The sequence below is a fragment of the Musa acuminata genome, chromosome BXJ1-5 (assembly GCF_036884655.1).
Source record: "Musa acuminata AAA Group cultivar baxijiao chromosome BXJ1-5, Cavendish_Baxijiao_AAA, whole genome shotgun sequence".
Classification (NCBI taxonomy): domain Eukaryota; kingdom Viridiplantae; phylum Streptophyta; class Magnoliopsida; order Zingiberales; family Musaceae; genus Musa; species Musa acuminata.
Window position 1 is genome coordinate 20119608 of NC_088331.1, and position 16347 is coordinate 20135954.

At 39.4% G+C, this 16347-nt stretch overlaps 1 protein-coding gene across 4 annotated transcripts in view; it reads left to right on the plus strand.

The window, feature by feature from the left end:
• Window positions 1–10215: 10215 nt before the first annotated feature.
• The window catches only part of LOC103985244 (metal tolerance protein 2), a 71996-nt gene continuing 65864 nt past the window's right edge, over window positions 10216–16347 (plus strand). Inside the window, exons 1-2 of one of the 4 annotated variants that reach the window (XM_065183472.1) lie at window positions 10216–10759; window positions 10903–10972. In XM_065183472.1, coding sequence (XP_065039544.1) covers window positions 10421–10759; window positions 10903–10972 — 409 coding nt within the window. In that variant the 5' untranslated portion in view covers window positions 10216–10420. The remainder of the gene's footprint in view (window positions 10760–10902; window positions 10973–16347) is intronic. The other 3 variants (XM_065183471.1, XM_009402888.3, XM_065183469.1) reach the window with 3 other exon arrangements.

Genomic DNA, 16347 nt, shown 5'->3' on the forward strand with positions numbered 1-16347 from the left:
TCATCATTTAAAATCAAAACATAAGTTTCGTCATAAAGCCGTCAAGACCAAACACATCAAAAATAAAACATCATGATATCACATCTATCATCAAAAGACTATCAAGAAATTCATACATATATGTACATGCACTATGTCATCTTAATATGTCATGAGAATGTCATCTTAATTCGTCATAAACATGATTAAACGAAAAACATGTTAATCCAAAATGAGAGTATCAAATCAATATTTACTTCAAAAACTCATGCATGACATAAAATCATCAAAATACAAATGCATGGATTAATCCTGAGTATTATCACATATCATATAACTATCATCCATAATGTTGCATACATCATTCAATATTTCAAAAACATAACATGCATGAAACCTTAGCAATATACTTTTCATGATCAAATTTTTTAATTTTTCAAAGATGCTAAAAAGAAAAACATGATATAATTTTTGAAAAATAATTTTTTATTTCCTATTCTAAATTAAGCACTCATGAAACACTTCAAGTAATTTCAAAATAATTCAAGAGAGTTGAGTTACTTACCTTGTAGTCGAAGCCCATCAAAGCCCAATTTGTTGTTTCACCTTTGGAAGTTTTTGATTCATCCTTGGTTGCCTTCCTCTTCTTTGGCCTCTTCCTCTGTTCAAGTTCATTGTTTATTTTAGATTTTTGTTTAATGAACTTATTAAGAGTTAGTGTTCGAAGTTCAAGTTGATCATTGTCCTCATCACTTGAGTCATCGCTCAAGTGGTATTCATTTGTCCGGAGTTCCAAATCCTTCCTATTCTTTGAAAGGTGGTTCAAGTGTTCATTGTGTTCATCATGTGCATTGCGCACCATTTCATATGTCATCAATGAGCCGATAAGTTCTTCAAGTGGAAAAATATTTAAATCTTTTGTTTCTTGTATTGCCGTTACTTTTGATTCCCAAGCTTTAGAAAGTGATCGTAAAACTTTACTAACAAGTTCAAAATTCAAGAAGCATTTGCCAAGAGCTTGTAAACCATTGACGACATCCGTAAAACGGGTGTACATGTCAACAATAGTTTCGCTCGGCTTCATTCGAAAAAGCTCGAAATCATGCATTAAAATGTTGATTTTCGAATCTTTGACTCTAGAAGTGCCTTCGTGTGTGATTTCAAGAGTGTGCCATATGTCGAAAGCCGTTTCGCACAAAGAAACCCGATTGAACTCATTTTTATCCAAAGCGCAAAATAAGACATTCATAGCCTTTGCGTTTAAAGAAAACATCTTCTTCTCCAAATCATTCCAATAGTTCATTGGAAGAGAAGACATTTCAAATCCATTTTCGACTATGTGCCATAAATTCAAATCCAAAGAAAGTAAGAAAACTCTCATTCGAGTTTTCTAACAAGTATAGTCCGTCCCATTGAAAAAGGGAGGACAAATGAGAGAGTGACCCTCTTGAAAGCCATAAAGAGCCATTTCTATTTGGGTGTTAAACCAAGGTAGAAAAATGTGGCTCTGATACCAAATGTTAGGATCGGAGCGGCACTAAGAGGGGGGGTGAATTAGTGCAGCGGTAAAGTACGATAAACTTTTGACGATTTAAACACTTTCGGAAACTTCGTACGATAAAAGCAGCATTTCGTTTAGAACCATTTTGATTGCATTTTAACTTGAAGGCAGTAAGCTAATGAAGGGGTTTGCAGTAAGGTAATAGCAGGAAGTAAATGCAAACCAGAGAAGACGGTAGTTTATAGTGGTTCGGTCAATCGTGACCTACATCCACTCCTCCGATTCCTCTTCCGTCGAGGCCACTGGCATCCACTAACGATCTTCCTTTACTAGACGAAGATCAACCTCCTTCTTACACCCCTCTTACAACCTCTTACAAGTGGTTCACCATTTTACAAAGATTTCAATGAATAGAAAGGAGGTGAACACTCAAGCTATTGAAAACAAGACTTTTCCTAAGGCTTTTCTCAACTTCTAGCTTCTCAAAAGGTTGTATTCTCTGCTGAGAAATGAGGGATATTTATAGGCCTCAAGAGGATTCAAATTTGGGCTCCAAAATTTGAATTCTCTTTGGTTTCCGAGGTCGGCGGTGCCACCGCCTGTCAGTGGCGGTGCCACCGCTAGTGCCACCGCTTGTTAGTGGCGGTGCCACCGCCTATCAGTGTCTAACACTGATAGTGGACTGGCGGTGCCACCGCCCAGCCAAGCGGTGCCACCGCCCAACTCTCGGGTGCTGGGCGGTGCCACCACCCAGTCTAGGCGGTGCCACCGCCTAGGCCAATTCAGCTCATTGGTTGGGCTCCAAACTTGGCCCAAACCAGTCCGAACTCGGGCCCAATTGGCCCCTACTTGGGTTATAGGATTAACACCTAATCCTAACCCTAATTAACGTGCTAACTATGAATTTAAAGACATTTTCTAAGCTATTACAAAGTTTGTAAGTCAAGACTTCTTCCGGCGAGCTTCCGGCGAACTTCCGACGGTCTTCCGATAAACTCTCGGAAACCATTCTGCGGACTCCCGGCAAGCTCCTAGACTTCACGATTTGATCTTGGCGAGTTCCAACGAGCTTCTTCGGTAAGCTCCGATCTTTCTCGGTGAGCTCCGCGAACTTCCAACGAACCTTCTGGCGAGCTTCCGAAAAACCCTTCGGCAAGCTCCCTACTCATTCTCGGCTAGTTCCGGCAGCATTCCCGACAAACCTTCGGACTTCCGTCGAACTCTCGAACTCCCAACGAGTCCTTTGCGCTTGACTCCGGCACTTTATTTCGCTTTATGTCTTCATCGTTATCGTAGTTAATCCTGCACACACAAACCAAAACTCAACTCCGATCTAGACAATTATTACAACGCGAATTGACATTCTGTTGCCCGGCACGTCATTGGTTGGCGCTTCGTCCGATTCTTCGGTGCATCGTCCTCTCTTGCGGCTTATTGCCCAATCGGCGGTTGACCTCCGCAATCCCGATATCCTTGGCGCAATTTCGCTCTCCTTAGCGCAATGCCCGACGTCCGAAGCGTTCAGCCATCCAATATCCTGACGTGATCTCTTCCGGTACAACGTCAATTCCTCCTGCGTTAACTATCTAATCCTGATCGAGTAGACCTGCATCACTCAAAATGTAGTTTAAATTATAAACACATATCAAGTGATTTCATCATCAAAATACGAGATTCAACAATTATTTTATAGAGATCCACTAATCTAAAAGGCTTGGGTAGTTGGATGCAGATCTAATGCCCAATAGGAGAGGATCCATTAGGGTTTGATAGGGGACCTCTATAAATTGGAGGGATTTGGTGGTTCATAAGCTAGAGCCTTTGCTTGCCTCTCCTATTCTCCTCCCTCTCTCCACCTCAGAGTAGGCCTAAAGTTTTGAGGAGCGTCGTCGTAGCCCTGTTGTATGGATCACCGCTATAAATGAGGATGCTTGACCTCCTTCACCCTCTCCTAGAGATATGCAAGGAAATAAGAATATACGATCTCCTTAGGTAACACAATCTATTCTATACGCAGTTTGTTTCACGAATTTTTGCGTCCCAATCTTTGCATGACAACGAATATCTTTTTGAGAAATTAAGAATTTTTTTTTCTTATTCTTCCATTACACATGTGATGTCATCCCAACATTTTCCAACAATTGGCACTAAGAGGGGGGGAGGGGGTGAATTAGTGCTTTCGATAAAATCGACATTGATTTGAAAAACTTTGTTTTGATTAAACCAGTATTATGAAAGTGTTTAAACTTGAAAATGTTGGCAAGTGAGTGAGGGCAATGAAGAAATAAATTAGTGATTAATGAGAATGAAAAGAATGAAAGAAACGACATAGAAAGAAAGTACATTGGATTTATAGTGGTTCAGTCATCATGACCTACATTCACTCCCGATTCCTCCTCTGTGGAGGCCACCGACGTCCACTATGTTGAATCTCGTATTTTGATGATGAAACTACTTGATATATGTTTATGATTTAATCTGCGTTTTGAGTGACGCAGGATGCTTCGATCAGGATGAGACAATTAAAGCAGGAAAATCATGTTGTGCCGAAGGAACATGTCAGAAGATTGGATGTCGGGCCGGTGGATCGGTCGACGTATCGACAGAAGGCTTCGGGCCGTGGACTCGGGCATCGGGCCATGAAGAGCGGGTATTGTGCCAAGGATATCGGAGTTACGGAGTCAACTGGCCGATTGGGCAATAGGCTGCAGGAGAGGACGATGCGTCGAAGAATCGGACGAAGCGTCGAGGGACCAATGACATGCCGGACAACTTGGTTAAATTGCTTAGGATTAATTGTCTCGATCGAAGTTTTGTTTTAAGTGTGCAGGATTAACTACGATGAAAGTTAGACAAGCAACAGGAGTTACGCCGGAGTCAAGTTCATGATCACGTTAGGAGTTCGAGAGTTCGACGGAAGTTCGGACGGTCGTCGAAGGTTCTGCGAGAACAGATCCGAGAAGTCCAGAAGCTTGCCAAGCGAAGCTCGTCGGAACTCGCCAAGTGGATCGTCGCAAAGTCCAGGAGTTTGCCGGAAGTCCTCAGAAGAATCACCGAGGGATCATCGGATGATCGACGGAAGTTCGCCGGAAACTCGCCGGAAGAAGCGATTGACGCATCGGAGCAAAGCTGCAGAAATTGTCTTAGATTTAATCGTAGTTAGCACGTTGATTAAGTTGGAAAATGGGAGGTGATCCCATTAGCTTAATCTTGGGGCAATTGGGCCCCTGAAAAGATTGAAATTGGGCCGAATGGAGCTAACCATTCGGACCCTGATTGCACCAGGAGGTGCAACCGCCCAGGCAGGGAGGTAGCACCGCCCAGGCTAAGTCTCCCAGCGAGACTGGGCGGTGCAACTGCCCTAGCCAAGAGATGCAACCGCCCAGGGCTTAGTCTCCAAGCGAGACTGGGCGGTGCAACCTCCTCTGTCAAGAGGTAGCACCACCAGAGCTCAAGTTTCGAGCTCTGCCAGGCGGAGCAACCACCGAGCTCAGACTTCGAGCTCTACCAGGCGGTGCAACCACCGAGCTCAGTCTTCGAGCTCTGCCAGGCGGTGCAACCACCGAGCTCAATCTTCGAGCTCTGGCAGAGAGGTGCATCAGCCTGAGCTCAGTTTCGAGCTCTACTAGGTGATGCAACCACCGAGCTCAGACTTCGAGCTCTGCCAGGCGGTGCAACCACCGAGCTCAGTCTTCGAGCTCTGCCAGGCGGTGCAACCATCGAGCTCAGTCTTTGAGCTCTGGCAGAGAGGTGCAATCGCCTGAGCTCGGTCTTCGAGCTCTGCCAGGCGGTGCAACCTCTCCAGTCAAGAGGTGCAACCGCCTGATCCCGAAATTCCGGGATTTGATCGTTTTGAGCTCCAAATTTGAATTGGGTTGGGGCCTATAAATACCCCACCCATTCAACACTGAAAGGATACAGATCCACACCGAATTCTTGATCTTTTCAGTGATTCTAAGAGCTCAAACTTGTGTAAAGTCCAAAAGTTCTCTTCTCTTCTGTTCTTCAAGTCTTGAGTTGTAAAGAGAGGAGAGAAAGGATCTGTAAGGGTTGTCTCCTGAGCCTGTCAAAAGGAGAGAAACTGTAAAAGGGCAGTTGGCCTTCGCCTATTGAAGGAAGGCCTCTAGTTGACGTCGGCAACCTCATCAGTGGAGGAAGCCAAAAGTGGAGTAGGTCAAGGCTGACCGAACCACTCTAAATCTCTGGTTTGCGTTTATTTTGAGCACTTTACCATTACTGCAAACCTCCTACATAGCTACTGCCCTCTGCGCTTTTACGAACGATTCTCTAAGTTCAGATCTTTCCGAATCTGCATTAAGACGTAAATCGGTGTTTTCGTACGATCTTTACATTGCAGTTTACGTTAACGTATTGATTCCATTTATAACTGCAAACTGCTTTCTGCGCATTCATAAAATTCTTTTCAAAGTTCAGTATCTGCGTTTAGACGTAAAACTATGTTTAGACGCAAAACTGCGTTTAGACGTAAAACTGCGTTTAGACGTAAAACTGCATTCAGACGCAAAACTGCGTTTAGACGTAAAACTGCGTTTAGACGTAAAACTGCGTTTAGACGTAAAACTACGTTTAGACGTAATACTGCGTTCAGACGCAAAATTGCGTTTAGACGTAAAACTGCGTTTAGACGTAAAACTGCGTTTAGACGTAAAACTGAGTTTAGACGTAAAACTGCGTTCAGACGCAAAACTGCGTTTAGACGTAAAACTGCGTTTAGACGTAAAACTACGTTTAGATGTAAAACTGTGTTTAGACGTAAAACTGAGTTTAGACGTAAACTGAACTTGGACGCAATCTGCGCTTAGTCGCAAACTGCGATTAAATACAAACTGTGAATCGGCTTTTGCATCATAATAGATTTTATCGAACGAACGCACCTTTCAGTTTCAAATTGCTGTAAGATTTCTGCTGCACTAATTCACCCCCCCTCTTAGTGCTCTCGATCCTAACACACTAATGGTCTTCATTAAATGGGTAAAAATTGACTATCCTCTTATAACTATTTTCTCGTTTTTATAGGTTTAGGAGACAACCGTTTACAAGTCTCACACCTCTCTTAGATTGATCACAAAGGTAAAGAAAGAAGAGGATGACACATAGCAGTTTTTTAACACTTTCACACCCCAAAATCTCAAGACTTTTGTTTACACTTTCGTGCTCTTTCATGCAGGAAAGAGTGAGGTATTGATAGGCCCCAATGGCTTCAAAAATGGAGCCAAAAAGTGTCTCATCTCCGTTTTTCAGGGTACTGACGATACTATCATCATTATTGGGCGATACCACCACCTAACAATCTCGGAGATGGCTCTGGCTTGATAGGGCGGTACCATCGCCTGGTAGCAATAACTATCGATGGTACTATCGCCTAGTCTGAGTGGTAGCACTACCTAAACCACCTAGGAGGTTGAGCCTCAAGCGGTTCCATCGCCAGCTCTAGCGATGCCACCGCTTGACGTGATACTAAGTGGTTGAATGGGCTATCCAATTGGCCCAATTTAGCCCTGTTTTTTAGCCCAATTGGCCCCTAATTGAGTTAGTAGGATTTCTCCCAAAACTAACACAAATCAAAGTCTACTTGCAATCTAAGTTGTCATGTACGTTAATGGTTCAACCAAACTCTCAGTAAACTTCCAACAAACTCCCAGCAATCTTCCGGTGAGCTTTCGGCGAACCTCTAGCGAGCTTTCACTGAATCATATGATCCTTCAATGTATCTCCCGATTCATCCAACCCTATGTCCGATCATTGACTCTAGCCCAACTTCGATTCTTCTTTAATCGTTTTACCTTTCTCACGATCGTCATTAGTCCTGCATCACTTATCTCAACACATGGATTAGATCATTAATTCATCAATTAATGTCATTATCAAAATTTAAGATTTAACAAATCTTAGTTAACATATAATATTATCAAAAATATATGAAATTGACTAGTAAATGTCCAAAATAAGAAAGTTAATTCATGAAAATTTAATAATAATTTTTTAAGTAAAATATAAAATAAATAAGTGTAACACTAGAAGTTGTAATTGTTTTCACAACACAAAGATGTCAATCTACAAATATATCCTATACCAAACGCGCTGTACACACCACAACATCATTAATTTAAACGTGACCGAACCTTCATCATTTTTTAAAACGTCATAGCTTCTTATTACAGCCGCTTATGTCCAACAAGAATCTCAACAAATCAAGATCATCGAAGGAAAGGAAGCTGCTAACTCGACAGATAAGTATATGGTATTCATCAACAAGAATATAACTAATTGTTAAAATTTTCAGCCCCATTTCAGTGAGCATATAACCAATTGGGACAAAGCAAATACGGAAACGAATATTTTACATAAGTTAAACTAAATTGTTTTTTAAAAGAAATATATTTAAACACCGTTATCTCTTGTGAAAAAAAGAAATCCTCCAATCAGCAATATACTCAGTCGCAGTTTCCATCTCTACCCAATCATCATGCCTTATCTAAACTTAAAATTTCTTTGCAGATTGATGTATGCAAACCAAAGTATCACTTTTTTTTTTTCACAGTTCATTTATTTACGTTAAGCAGATTTTAAGATATGCACTTTTGATGAGCACTTAACCAAGTTTCTAACGAGGAACGTGTTCCAATGAAATGTTTGTATGCGCTGGGAGGAGGCAATCTAAACATGATTAAAGAAGAGGTTTTTTTAATATATATATATATATATATATATATATATATATATATATATATATATATATAATTATATCACTACATGTCCCTTTTATTAAATAAAAGGTTATGTACTTGAAAACTAACAAGTTTTAGAATTAGATAGGGATATGACTCTTATACATGCCATCCGGATGAACATAGTGTTTAATTCTTCCCACAAAATATATAGCTTTGCATAAAATACATTTCAGTATAAACACAAAATGGGAAAATCATTTTGTAATTATTTCCCCGAAGTGTGACAGTAATCAATTCAAAATTTATTTTTGTAATTATTTAACAAGTTAAAAAAGAAATCCTGTTCATCATAACTTCCCTTCGCATAGAATCCATGCAAGCATTAATAATAATAAAGCATATTAACATAAGTCATGTAACATTAGACACCATGATATGTCAGCAGGTTTCGTGATTGTCAATGGACTCTGCAATGAGTATTTTCTTTCATTACACATTGGCTATGTTACAATCATATTCAGAATATAGATAACTCGTATCAGGTGTGTAACTTATAAACGATTCCTCCACAAGAAAATTTTCACGAGTGCTAACACCGTGGCTATGTCCATTATTAGGGCCAAAACTCCCTTCATGATCACCTAACAACATCAAGATTCACCTCTTCTCAGTGCAGATCCAAGATTCTTAGGAGTTAAGTATCGGATTCGACGTTTCTCAGATTGCTGGGAGTAAAGGCTCAACAACAAAAACTAAATTTGATTTAGTTAATAAAATAAAATTTTAAGTTTATAATTCACCCGGAATCGTATTATACGCTGTCCTAAGAAACCATTCCCAAGTATAAGACATGCGTGCCTTTTTTGCGGGCACCATTTAAGGTTGAGCAATAGAATTAAGAAAGATGTTGTGAAAATCTTGAAAGAATTTATCTTAGCATGAAAAATCTAATAATTGAGAAGATAACATTTTCCATTGTCTCAAACCAAGAGACATATTCTCTTCATAATGAAGAGTTGATGTGTACTCATAGTCAATAAATATTATTTTAAATATTGAATAAATAATTAATAATAAATATAATTAAATAATTAAAAAAATAAAAAAAATATGTTTTTTTTTTTGAAGATTTATATTTTTGAAAATAAAATCTAACAATTATTTAGCATAAAATTCAATGATGATAAATGACTTATATAGTTTATCCCAAATAGTTATATATTTATTGTTATTATTAGATTAGGATCGTTTTTGTTGAGACATCATAGTGCTTAGTTCATTGTGTAATGTTGTCTTATGTTCCCAAATAGTTAAGCATCGAATACGCTGTCCTTCCTAGTTAAAAGAAAAAAACATAACCTTCATTTATCTTTTAATTAATTGGTATAGGTTTTAAAAAAACTTTATATCATTGATGCGTGATAATATCATGCTAATTAGATCTAATTTGAATTTTTATTTTATATAATGTAAGGCTCTCCAAATAAAAAGAGTTTTAACTATCTATTTTTTAAAATTATAATCTTTCATTCCAACCAAACTTTGATTCGAAATTTTGCAGCTTGTGGGTCAGCTACAGTCCGAAAGGAAGAAGAACACTGTGATCTTCCCGAATTAGCAAGTCTACGAGTGACATTATTAAACAAAGTAACAAAACTGTACAACTGTGGCTCTCCTTCGAATAACGTGGATGTTACTGAAAAGATTTCTAAGAAACTTTGGAAAACTAGTGATCCCCTTATAATATTTTTGAACGAAACTATCTTATTTGTATTAATAAATAAAAGCAACATAATTTTATATTAAAATTGGAGGCCTAAAGAGAGTGTATAGAGAACAATTAGAGGTCTGCGAAGTTCCATTCCTAACGACGAAGATTAGTGTAGTATGACCAATTTTCTGTTTATCTCCAGCGAGGTTAATCTCTCTGGCCTCACAGACTTACTTTGTAATAGTAGTAGGATGGTAGGAGAGATCAATCAGTTGTTTTTTTTTTTTTTTTTTTGCGAGGGATATAAAATTTCTAATATTTTAAACTTTTTTTCTTTTTAAGAAAAAAAATATTAAGTTTAAACCATTAAGTTTCCAAAAAGGGACAACTAAGGGGCAATTCAAAAATATATGTTGAATGATGCTGGAGATTCGAGAAAGAAGAATACGTTCCCTTGAAGTTTCCGTGTGCGTTACACGTGCGCAAGAGACCGGTACAAGGAAAGGCGAATTTGGTGATCGCTGACATCCGACAATCATGGGCTTCCGGTTCTCCCATGTCGCTGCCTTCCGCCGGTCCGACCGCCCTTGTGGTCACCTCCTCCCGCTTTCCGGCCAGCTCACTGCTGCTCTCTTCCCGTCCTCTCCGGCCGCGGCGGAGACCCCGAACCACTCCCGGATCGCTGTAAGGTGGCATGTTGGTGGCCACTCCCACTCCCACCACCACCACAGCGGCGACAAGGGGAAGGGTTCCGAGGGAATATTCCGGCTGGGTCTTGGCGCTGACATCGCCCTCGCCGCCGGGAAGGCCTTCACGGGCTACTTCACCGGCAGCACAGCTATCGTCGCTGACGCCGCCCATTCGGTCTCTGACATCGTACGCCGCTCCCGCTTGGAATCCTTGATTCTCTTCTCTCTTTGAGTGGATCCAGTTCGTTTCTGTTAATTGATCACGTGATCTTTGGTGACGTTCTAGATTAGAGCTTAATCGGGGTTTCCTTTGTGGTTCTGCTGGTATAGGTTCTTAGTGGTGTAGCTTGGTGGTCGTACAGAGCGGCGAAGGTACCCAAGGACGAAGAACATCCTTATGGTTGGTCTTTTCCCCATGTAATTAAATAAGTCATCATCTACCTGTTTTTGAGAATTTGTTACTTCAGACCATTAAGTCTCTGAGTTGCTACTAACGACTGAAGTATTTTTCTGCTGTATTCTTTTTATTTGATAAACGATATAGTTTGATTTGATAAACAATTTGGTTGACGATAATTTATATTTATGAGAATCTGACGGAGTAAAACGTGCTAGGAACTACTAGATTTATCAATTGAAGTAACCACTTAATTTAATTACTTCTGTATTTGCTTAAGCCCATTGAGGTAGTGTACTACGAAATGTACCATATTATGCAATTTCTTGCAAATATTGAGGATGTTGAGCATACATTTGTGTTCTCCTGTAGTCTGATGGTTTAATGAATGGAGCCTTGGTTTCATTTTTTGGCACATGCACATGAAGCAGTAATAATCAAGTTGCAGTTTGCAAGGGAGTGAACAAGGGAGTTTACATTTTCGACACCTGTTCTACTGGTAGTCATGCATTAGCATCCAACACATGGGTGCTAAACTGAAGGATGACATTTGAATGCAGTTAATTAGTATCCTTATCCCTTTGGTGGCCTCTTTAAATATCTATATTTAAAGGTAAGGCTGTGAAAAAACCCTCCTCATAGTGGTGGGAGCCTCCTGCACCGTACAGACCCTTTTTATCCTTTTGGGTGGCCTCATCTACTGCATCCCACATAGTTATAGACTATCAACTTATTTATTGTTTCCAACATCCGTTAGTGCCTCTTCTTTTTAAAACAATTCAACTTTTCATTGAGCTCTAATATATGTTATCGATCTTCGTTAGCTAGCTTATTATTATATTCATGGTATGCTGCAAAACATGGTTTTGAAATCTTATTAGCATAATTGATGAAGCCATACAGCTTTTGACCATTGGTTGAAGGTGATTTTCGAAAACATATAGCTATTGCCACCGTTTGATGTTGTTTGTCCTGAAATAACCTTCAACCATTAAATGTGATTTCATCCAATGATAGTTGTTCTTTCTGCATTATTTTTTTATCATTATTAATTTGAAAGGATTTCTGCTGGACTAATTTTTTTCTAATGGGATAGAAGCATATATATGCACTTGAATTGCCTCATTGGTTCAGCTTCATATGGTAGATCCTGACATGTTTTTGACTTTTGCTCTTGAAGATGTTCCAAGTATCTTTTCTCTTAGTGCCACTATGGTTACACACATATGGTAGGTATTTTCTTTTCTACTAACCTGTTCTATTGAACTTGCTTGAGGTTATTTTCTTTTCAGGAGTTAGTAAAGGAGACTTTGTTTTTCACTTTGCTCTGCCTTTTCCATTCAATTTTCTTTTACTTTTTTGCTTTGAATGATATTCCTGTCTGTTGGAATTTTTTAGAACCTTTATTTAGAATTCCATACTAAAACTATTTTTAGGCTTTGGAGATAGGCTTCCCTTTACTTGCAAATGTCTGTGGTATTAGATTACTCATCTTAGCTTGTACTCTTTTCTTTGGAGAATGTTTAGAATGATAATAAGGAAATAAATGATGTACAAAGCCCACCTAAAGAACATATATATCCACGTTAATTAAAAATAAGTAGCATTGTTAGATCTATATAGACACATGGATCCATATACCTCGATCATAAAAAGAACTAAGCCATTGAAAAGGTTGGTGTGTGGTAGATGTTACAAACATAATTGGTTAGTTGATTATTTTTGTTCAATCTTACCACTGTAGTGTTCAGTGATCTTTGTTACTGGTGTAATTGTAGGCAACTAGATGGTCATGATATATAGCAAGGGTATTGCAATTTTAATTCGTCAATTTATGATTCTTAAGAATAAAGGAAGGCAAGCGAATAAGTAGCAATAATGTATGATATGCTCTAAAATGTTCTTGCTTGTCTCTATGAGGAGTTGGAAATCAATAAGGATTAAGGTTTACATGCTTATTGAATGTGCAAACCATCACAGCTTCATGTGAAACAATTGTTGGTTAGTTTAAACTACTTGGTACTTGACCAAGTCTAGTAGAACTTGGTTCCATAGCCTACTAAGTAGGTAAAAAGAAGGGTAAAGGGGGACCAAGATAAAAAAGCAAAACTAGGGTGGACTCCTAGGTTAAATAGAACAACATTCATCTTAAGGTTTCCATTCTCCAGTACCAAAGGTCACAAAGGAGAGAAAAAGTTGAGGTCCCTTCTTTTGTCTAAAACATATCTTATTTTGCTAATTTTAATCAACAATCTTTAAGAACATCTTATCATATGTTTGATTTTTTGTTTCAAGAACTAAGGTTCATCATATCGTGACGTATCGCTTGGTATGGCCAGTACATACTGGTCCGATAGGAGACCGGTATGGGTGGTATATCGGTATGCTCCCCCCGCATGTATCATGTGTCAGTACGCTAGGTATTGCTCAGTACTGATAGGGAACATTCTGGCACCTTTGACGCAACAACAACTAGCAGACACCTCAGAGCGAACGTGGCGCCTCGGAGCTGACATGGCGCTTCGGCCCGATGTGGCACCTCGGAGTAGACAGGATGTACATGCGCGGAGTAGATGATTCCCGCATCACCGGGGACGCACGGACGACGGCACACAGCATCGAATCGTGCATACCGACCCGCGCAGCACGGATCAATGGGTCGATTGCCCGAGACATTGGCGGCTATTAACGAACCACGTATGATCAGCCCTAGCAACAAGTATAAAAGCCAACCCCTTGGCCGGCACCGGGGGGAAGCTCGAACACAAAATAACACCCTAAAACTCCACCTTACACTGACTTAAGCTTTGGAGGGGCCGAGCTAGGAACCCCCCCTCCCGACTTCGGCCTGTGTGCAGGAATCTAGCATAGGAAGGCTATGTTGGGAAACTTGGACAAAGTATCACATGTGCAGCGGAAGAACAGAAAAATAAAATCCCAGATTTCCCAAAAGAAATGGTTCTTGTCGTTGTGTGAAGATTGGTGCGCAAAACAAAATGCAAAATCAAAACTGTACATATCAAGTGAGATTTGTTATCATGATGACGAAACAAACACGGACTTGAGGACAAGTCTTTTTCAACCAGGGGAGATTGACACGGGAGTGTCTAATTTGCTACAATCTGTTCATATGGACCATGCTGATAATATGATATTTTTCTTCAGCCAATAATATTGCCACATAATCTTCCAGTCTACTCAGATAAGACAGCTCATCAGCATATTCCCTGCACAAAGGAATACATTAATGGAGTTGGTTGGCAGTTGTAAAGCTGTATCATGGTGCTTTTCTTCATGGCTAAGGAATACATTAATGGAGTTGGTTGGCAGCTGTAAAGCACTTAATTTCGAAATTCTCTATGTATGAAGGGTTGTTTCATGCACTAGTATTTATTTTGAGGTTTAGGTCTTAGAAAGCACTTTAGAAACTGAGGATATTGACAGAAGCTCTCTTGGAGTGCTCTTTGGAACTCTGTATCTCTTGGATGCGTCCTTGAGTGGTGGTGAATCTTTTGCTTTCAGTTCTGTATCCTTGTTTATTATCATTAGGGTGGTGATCTTCTGTATCCCTTTTGATTTTTAAACTTGGTGGTGAGCTATATTTCGTTTTATCGAAGTTTCTTCAAGAGTTCGTTCCTTGCCTTTTGTGACATTCTCTATCTGAACAACTGTTCTATCGGTGTTCATTCGAAATCCATTCTGTATTTTTACCCTCCCCGGTATCATTGGAGAAGCTTCAGGTACATTCATGATCGGTCTTCATTTGTCAGATTTTTATGATAACACATAGGTATTGGATATCGGCAGTGCTTATCACATCTGTAATTCGTTACAGATTCTGGCAAGTCCTAAAAGATTATCGAGAGGCAAGATAAACCTCAAGATGAGTAATGGAGCAAAAGTTGTTGTAGTGGCTATTGGCGAGGTCACCCTACATCTGCCTAGTAGAGCTACTATTGAATTGAATGCATGTTATTTCGTTCCTTCTATTATTAAAAACATTATTTCCATTTTATATTTGATAGTTAGAGGATAAAAATTAATTTTTGAGAACAATGGTTGTTCAATAATATTGGATGATAAGATCATCACTAGAGGAACATTGCATAATAGTTTATTTATGTTAGATATTGCTCTACATATCATGAATGTAAATGTGTCCAAGAGGAAATAAGATGAGGTGAATAGTGCATACCTGTGGTATTGTAGGCTAGGTCACATCTACGAAGGAAGAATCCAAAAGTTCTAGAGGATGGATACCTAGATTGATTCGACTATGAGTCATATGCGATTTGCGAGTCTTGCCTTCGTGGAAAATTGACCAACTCTTTGTTTAGTGGGCTTGGAAAGAGAGTCACTGAGTTACTAGAACTAATACATAGTAATATATGTGGTCCCATGTCAACTTAGGCTATAGGAGGTTATTCTTACTTTATTACATTCACTAATGACTTATCTAAATATGAACATGTGTATTTGATGAAGTATAAGTCCGAGGCCTTTAAGAAATTCAGGGAATATAAGAATGATATAGAAAACCAGACTAGAAAAAGTATCAAGACTCTTCGATCAGATCGAGGAGGTAAGAACTTGAGTATAGAGTTCACCCAATTTCTCAAGGACCATGAGATTCTATCTCAATGAACACCTCTTTATATATCTCAGCACAATGGAGTATCAAAAATAAGAAATCGTACATTGTTAGACATGGTACGGTTCATGATGAGTTTCACCGACTTACCCGTCTCACTCTTGGGATACGCCATAGAGTTCGCAACTTACCTTCTGAACAGAGTTCCAACTAAGTCAGTAGTGTCTACACTATATGAGATATGGAAAGGGAAGAAATCTGATCTTAAGGTTGTTAAGATTTGGGACTGTCCTGCCCATGTTAAGAGACATAACCTCAACAAGTTGGAATCCAAGATGGAACGATGAAAGTTCGTGAGATACCCTAAGGAAACTTGATATTGTTTCTATCACCCCGAGGACCAAAAGGTCTTTATAGCCAAGAGGGCGATATTCCTTGAGAAGGAATATATTCTTGGTGGAGACAGTGGGAGAGTGATAGAGTTGAGCAAGGTTAGAGAACCTAGCTCAAGCACAATTTCGCAGTCCAATTCTGTTCAGGTACCTAGCACACAAGTTTCGACTTTACATAGGTCCAAAAGAGTACCCCATCCTCCTAAGAGATATTTGGGACATATCAGAAGAGATGATGTTAAGGATATTGATCATCAAACCTACAAGGAGGCTATTACGAGTATAGACTCTGAGAAGTGATAAGAAGCCATGAATTTCGAGATAGATTTCATGTACTCCAACAAGGTTTGGAACCTAGTTGATGCACCTAAGAGTATTGTACTCATTAGTTGTAA